General features: G+C 56.8%; 1 protein-coding gene across 1 annotated transcript; it reads right to left on the bottom strand.

Moving 5' to 3' along the window:
• Nucleotides 1–253: 253 nt before the first annotated feature.
• EIF2B2 (eukaryotic translation initiation factor 2B subunit beta) lies at nt 254–6,929 on the bottom strand (the record flags this gene model as incomplete). The annotated part of the gene is given in 8 exon segments (NM_001082631.1): nt 254–750; nt 2,172–2,238; nt 3,596–3,733; nt 4,206–4,301; nt 5,276–5,439; nt 6,220–6,368; nt 6,470–6,590; nt 6,712–6,929. Coding segments are annotated over 8 exon segments (1,056 nt in total). The 3' UTR covers nt 254–592.
• Between the last annotated feature and the right edge of the window lie 222 nt (nt 6,930–7,151).

Raw genomic sequence — 7,151 nt, 5'->3', positions numbered from 1 at the left:
CCCACGACAGCGCAGTGCTTTTTAGGTTCCCAGGTGATTCTGCTGATACAGAGGCCTTGGACGCCACCGTCCTGGGTCCCTAACAAGCCGCTGGGGGCCATTTCCGGTCAGCTACAAGAGGAAACGGCCAATGCTTTATTTGTGCTTCTGCATTTTAGACATTTCCCTCTAAATGCAGCCCCTCTGAAGACACAGGAAGGGCTCTGCTGCTCCAAGAGGTTCCATGGGAGCAGGACAGTAAATCACCACGGCGGCAGGCCTGAGGAGCTTTTATTGGCACGGCCTGTGAAAAGGTGTGGGGGCCACTCCCAAGCAAAAGTCTGTATCCCAGCAAGGTGTCCAGTGTCCTGGCTACCACCACTCAGCAGGCCAAGTCCCTGCCGCAGACGCAGCCAGGTCACCGACGGCTCCACAACCAAGCTCGCTGCCCTGCGAGTGCATGAGGCAGGAGTGGGGGGACAGGGGGGCGACCAGCCCGCGGGGCTCAGGCTGCCCTGCCCCTGGGCGCACGAGGACGCCTCACAGCAGCGGCGCTCGCTCGGTCTGCGCTCCATCCGCGTCGGCCTGCGCAGTTTCCGCCTGCCGAGCGTGGTCACAGGACGTGGTCCTCGGGGTGGTAGAGTTCGCTCATCAGGCGGTAGATGTAGGAGGGGGCGTTCCCTCCGATGTTGGAGATAAACAGGGTGATGAGCTCTGGCGGGACGTAGTCGAACACGGGGCAGTGGACGCCGACCTTGTCCAGAATGTCGCCTGCAAGGCAGTCACACGTCAAGATTACACCGGGACCCTCTCCCAGGAGTCAAGTAGCAGATCCAGTCTAGGTTCAACAGTGCAGGCACACAAGCTGCCCAAGGCAGGGAGGCTGCGGCGCAACAGAAACCAGAGTGAGGCCTCCACGTCCTCTGCTCCCCCTTCACACCCTCCAGTGCCTTTGCACAGCCTCAGAATAAAATTCAAACTCAGGGCCCGGGACAGTAGAGAAGTAGGCTAAGCCTCTGCCTGCAGTGCCGGCATCCCATATGAGTGCCGGTTCAAGCCCCAGCTGCTCCACTTCCCATCCAGCTCTCTGCTATGGCCTGGGAAAGCAGGAGATGGCCCAAGTCCTTGGGCCCCTGCACTCACGTGGGAGACCCAAAGGAAGCTCCTGGCTTCGGATGGGCCCAGCTCTGGCCATTGCAGCCATTTAGGGAGTGAACCAGCAGATGGAAGACCTTTCTGTCTCTCCCTCTGTCTAATTCTACCTCTCAAATAAATCTTTTAAAAAAAGAAAAACTCAAACTCGGATTGAACCTTCAGGTGCCGTGCCCTCCCTACCACACCACAAGAATTCCAATCTGTCCCATCCCCCGCGCTCACTGCTGCCAGCCAGCGGCCCCGTCTTCCAGCGGGCGAAGGCAGCCCCACAGCAGCGGCTGCCTCCCCAGCTGGAAGCTCCACTCATTCAGGACCTGCTGAACGGTCTCCAGACCTCCCCGAGCTAAGGCCACTCCGTTGCGTCACCCTTGCACGTTTGCTTCCTCAAACATCCCACAGTCTGACATTTTCTCATCTGTCTAACGATAAACGGAAGCTCCGTGGGCGCGGGCCTTATTTGTTTTGTTCACGGTTACATGCCCCGTGCCTAGAACAGCACTGGCTACACAGAGGGCACTCGGTAAATACTTCTGGAAGGACAAACATTTCAATCAAGGGAAGGGTTACGCAGCGTCCCAGAAGAGCGAGGACCCCGTGCGCCATGCTGTGTTCCCCGGGGTGGTGGCAGGTGCACTGAGCAGGGCTGCCATCCACAGAAGCAGCCAGAAGGACCCCGATACACGAAGGCCCCAGGCCACAGGCGAGTTTCCCAGGTGGGGCCATGTCCAGCGTCCTTTGGCAGCCAGCTCACTGAAATGACCCCCACAGCAGCCGAAAGCAGGTGCATTTTCCCCTCCGGCTGCTGCCTGTGTTTGGAACAATGCAAAGCCACACCCAGTCGGTCTGCGTGACCCAGTCCACTGTGGCTTCAAGTATTTATCTCAGAACAGACTAGCATGGACTGAATCCGGGCTGCGAGCACGTGCTGCACCGTGCTGCTCACAGGAACAAACAGTCCCTGAGGAGGACGGCTGCCAACCAGCCAGCATCCACTTCTACAAAACCCCAGCACGCACACACACACACAATTCCTGTACCTTCTGTGAACGGCAAGACTTCTTCAGGAGCCACAAATTTGTGAAATGAATCTTCCTCATTGGGGAACTAGGGGGAAAAAATGCTTTCATAAAGACCCAGCAATTACACTCCCAGATAGACACCCAGGCAAATGAAAACTTGGCTCCACAGAGGAAGCAAACACATGTGCTCACAACGACGTTATCCACAAAAGACAAACACCCCCCAATGGACGGGTGGATGAGTGCACTGTGGTATATCCACACACGCGCACCGATGGATGGGCGCACCGTGGTATATCCATGCACACGCGACACGACGACTCAGCCTTCACAAGAAAGGCAGCTCTGACCACAACAGGGATGAAATCCTGAAAGCGTTATGCTAAGTGACAAGTCAGGCAGGAAAGGTCACTAACTGTATGACTCTTTATAGGCAAATCCACTGAGACAGGAAACAGATGAACGATTACTAGGAGACGGGGAGAAGGCTGGCTGGGGAGTGACTCCTTAATGGGTTCAGGGTGTTTTCTGGGATGTCAAAAAAGAAGTGTTGAAACCGGAAGAGTGTTGGTTGCACAATGCTGTAAATGCACTAAACACCACTAAATTGTACATTTGAAATGGCTAATTGTATGCTGTGTGAATTTTACCACAATTAAAAAACAGAGGGACCTATAAATAAATGTTTCAAAGCAGACTGCCCCCATCAATGATGGATGGCTCTTCACTTAGTAAACTGCTGTATGCAAACTACAGAGGACAGGCCCTGGGAAAATGGCAAATAAAAGCTATTCCAGGGGCCGGTGCTGTGGTGTAGCAGGTAAAGCCGCCATGTGCAGTGCTGGCATCCCATATGGGCACTGGTTCAAGTGCCGGCTGCTCCACTTCTGATCCAGCTCTCTGCTATGGCCTGGGAAAGCAGTAGAAGATGGCCCAAGTCCTCGGGCCCCTGCACCCCTGTGGGAGACCTGGAAGAAGCTCCTGGCTTCGGATCAGCGCAGCTCCTGCCATTACAGCCAACTGGGGAATGAACCAGTAGATGGAAGACCTCTCTCTCTCTCTGCCTCTCCCTCTCTCTCTGTGTAACTCTGACTTTCAAATAAATAAATAAATCTTTAAAAAAAAATAGATGAATCTTAAAAAAAAAAAAAAAAAAAGGCTATTCCACGGCCCTGGCTTCACCCCGCTTGGCCCGTTCAGGAGCGGTCAGGGCCCCAGGGAGTGGCAGCCTGGTGTAAGCAGAGGCCCTTCCCGACACCTGTCGCCTGTCGCTGCAGGACAACTTGGCTTCCGGTCAGTCATCTTCCTGCATCGAGCCTTCGGTGGCTCTTTCTAGCCTCCGCTGGGTCTAAGCCACTGAGTAAACAGATAAAGCAGCCCCAGCTGAGCGGCTGCAAACCCACACTCGGCTTCCTCCTCTCTGCTGGGCCGGACAGACATACCTGTGGGGACAGCTTGAACATGGGGGCGCAGACGATGAGTGGGGTGGAATGGTGTTTTGCTGCCAATGCCAGAGTGTGGGTTCCGGTCACAGCTCGCAGGGCACCGTTGGCCAAGATGGTCTTTGTGCCAATGATCACCTTTGGGATGGGAAGAAAAATGAGAACCACCCTGGGGTTAGAGCCCTGAAAGGCTCATTGGCCAAAACAGGCTGAAAGCTCAGTACAAGTTCCGGCTTAAACGTGAGTTCCCATGTTATGAGTGGATGCAGAGAACCACAACGCCTGTGCCCTCAGCCCTGTCTGTTCCGGGAGCCTGCACGCCACACCTCCTGAGAGCCAGAGGCAGGAGCCCCGCAGCCAGGCCCTGGCAGCTGGCACTCATGGCTTAGTGCCATGCCATTCTTTCAAAACTTTAACCAGACAGGGCTATTGTGAAGAATGGGATGTAGATACAAATAAATTCAATAAGTACGTTTAAAAGAACTAAGTATGTGCAGTCAAAAGGTGCTAGAAACTCCTCTTTTACCATAGATGTTAGGGGAGGAGAAGAAATCACAACTTTTTTATTAACACATTCTTCATGAATTCAACAGAGCTCCAACAGACCCACCTTGTTGACTCTTGACATAACAGCAAAAATGGCAGCATCAGTCATGACAGTGGTCTCAATGCCTGCTTTGGACAGGTTGACAGCCATCTCGTGACCCTGCAACAGGAGGGAAAGGCCGGCGCTGGGCAGTGAGCAGGAGCCCGTGGGAGGAGCTGGGGAGCCCGCGGGCCGGCACGGCGGGCACACGCCTTCCAGCGTGTTTCTGCTGACGAGGCACTCTCTGGAAAGCAGCCAGGAGGCCCGGGGGGAAGCTAATAAACGTCCCACACTCCGCAGGGGCGCTGGAGCAGTCACAAAGCTGAGACAGAGCGTGGTGCGTGACCAGCACCCCCGCCGGGCCGCTCCTGTCCCCCCACCCCCACCCCCCGCGACATCCTGCTTCCCCACACCTTTCCTTCCTGAGACCTGTCATTGACTTCCAGCCGGAGCGAGGTCACACCACACGTCAGCCATCCCCACCGTAATTCACCCTATCCTGAGTCCTAAAAGACCAATACTCAACTTTCCTCGGACCCAGCGGTTCACCCAACTTTCTGAAACATTTCACGGGATGAAAATTTCCTTCATGCTCTACTTTATCTTCTCAGCATCTCATTGGCTTGCAGGTGGGATTCAAAAATTGGCATACAGGGCCCAGGGCTGTGGCTGTAGCCGGTAAAGCTGCCGCCTGTGGTGCCAGCATCCCATATGGGCACCAGCTTGAGTCCTGGCTGCTCCACTTCCAGCCCAGCTCTCTGCTATGGCCTGGGAAAGCAGTGAAAGATGGCCCAGGTCTTTGGGCCCCTGCACCCACGTGGGAGACCCGGAGGAAGCACCTGGCTCCTGGCTTCGGATTGGCGCAGCTCTGGCTGTTGCGGCCAATTGCAGATGGAAGTCTCTCTCTCTCTCTCTCTCTCTCTCTCTCTGTCTTCTCCCTCTATGTCTCTCCTTCTCTCTCTGTGTAACTCTGCCTTTCAAATAAATAAATAAATCTTAAAAAAAAAAAAAAGGCAAAGAAATCGGCGTGGAGCCCGCGAGCCTCCCTCCCTCCCTCGGCTCGGCGGTTCCCCGGCAGCTGCACAGCGCCTCACCTGGCAGAAAGGGGCGCACTCCGCCACGATGACGTGGAACTTCCTCTTGCGCGCAGCCTCTCGGAGGAAGGCCTCGACCGTGCGGGACAAGCCAATGGTCATGATGACCTCGTTGGAGTGGATGTGCTCCAGGGCCTGGGCCGCAATGTTCTCCGTAGTCCCTTCTGCAAGATGAGTTTTGCAAGGAAAATAGGACACCGACCCAAGAGTGCGGAGAGGGCACGGATGCCGCCCCCGGCAGCCCTGGACCACGGCTGGTCCAGCTGCCCCCCTCCCAGCCCGACTCTTCAGCCCCGGCCCTGGCTCCCCACCAGCTCGGTGCAGCTGCTGTTCAAGGCCGTGAGAGAACCATCTGGGAAACCCTACAGTGCTGAGCGGGGTACACGGAGCTTCCCCCCAAAGGCATCTTCCTGCAAAAGGTGGACACGACAGCTCCGCGTGACGAGGGCAGGCAAGAGAAGAACCACGGGGGCTCGAAAGCAGCAGCTGGGGACCCAGAGAGAACCCAACGGGATATGCAACAAGTTCGGAGAAGCAGAACTCAAAGATAAACTTACTTAGGTGCAAAAAAAAAAAACCCTCTTGGAACCCCCACTTAGTTTTTTCATAATGCACACTTCCCATAAGCCTTCTGGAGACCCCTCTTGTGTGTGTGTGTGTGTGTGTGTGTGGCCAAAGAGAGCCTATCACGCATGGTTTTCGGGAGTTCACTTTCTTTAAAACCAAAAGAAAGCCCTGTCCCCGGGGCCTCTGCCCGGCGGACCTGCAGGGGGGTCTGTAAGGCAAAGCACAGAGGCTGCTTCAGCGCCGCTGGCTGCTCCAGCAACGCTTCCTAACCAAGACACAGCCCGAGGAGGGGGCCGGCCGCTGCCAAGGCTCCGCCGACGAACCACCTGCAGGGGCGCTCAGACCGGTCCTGTGCATCCCACCGTCATGCCTCTCACCCAGCTCCACCAGCAGCTCATTGATCGCCTCGACGATGTTGGACTGAAGTTGGGCATAATGGAAGCTGAAATCCTCGCTCAGGCCCCCAGACGTCAAGAGTTTGTGCAGGGACTCCTGCTGATCGCTCTCGTCGCTGCGCCCGTGGAGTCTGGGAGGCAGGTGAGGAGGAGCTGTGGTCAGGTGGGTACAGGAGCTGCTCAGCTCCAGTCCAACCCGGAGTCCAACCCGGAGCCAGGGCGCGAGCCTGACCTGCCATACTCCTCCCGGATGATTTTGAGCACTCTCCGCACCATGTTGCCCACTGTGGTCTCGGAGGGCTGCGCGGCCATCATCCGCCTGCCCTCTCTGCGGATCAGCTCCATCAGCTCCCCTGCGGCCCAAGAGACGGACGGTGAGCGGGGCCAGCGCCTGGGGAGGCCGGGGAGACTTTCAGCTTTGGGGTAGGGCAGGGAAAAGGGGCCGGGGACCCGAGCGGAGTTAGCCTGCCTCACCCGCGTTGCTCCAGCGGTGGTCTGTGATGATCCGGCGCAGCAGCCCCAGGGTCTCCCGAGCCATGTCCTCCGAGCTGCGCTGTCCGCCGCCTCGCTTCAGGGCTTCCACGAAGCTCTCGATCCTCTCGGACAGCTCCGAGCCCTTCTCCGTAGCCCCCGGCATCTCCACAGCAGTCGCCGGGCAGGCGAAACAGCACCTGTTAAGACCGTAGAGCTTGCACTTCCGGGGCAGACAAGGTCGACTTCCGCCCTGCCAAAAAACTCGTTTTGAGTGGCGATCGGCCACGCCCCTCACTTCCATGTCCCACCCCTTTCCATCCGCCTGAACCAATCAGAGACGGGAAGCTCGCGTTGTTCAGTCACAACTGAGCGTCCCCACGCCTCCCGGGGCAGAGAACCGGAAGTGGCCTTTCCTAGCCCCTTCGGTGCAGGACAGAGGC

This window comes from Oryctolagus cuniculus, chromosome 20 (assembly GCF_964237555.1).
Source record: "Oryctolagus cuniculus chromosome 20, mOryCun1.1, whole genome shotgun sequence".
NCBI classification, from domain to species: Eukaryota; Metazoa; Chordata; class Mammalia; order Lagomorpha; family Leporidae; genus Oryctolagus; species Oryctolagus cuniculus.
Note: the sequence above shows the minus strand (reverse complement) of the source record. Positions and strands in the feature narration are given on the sequence as shown.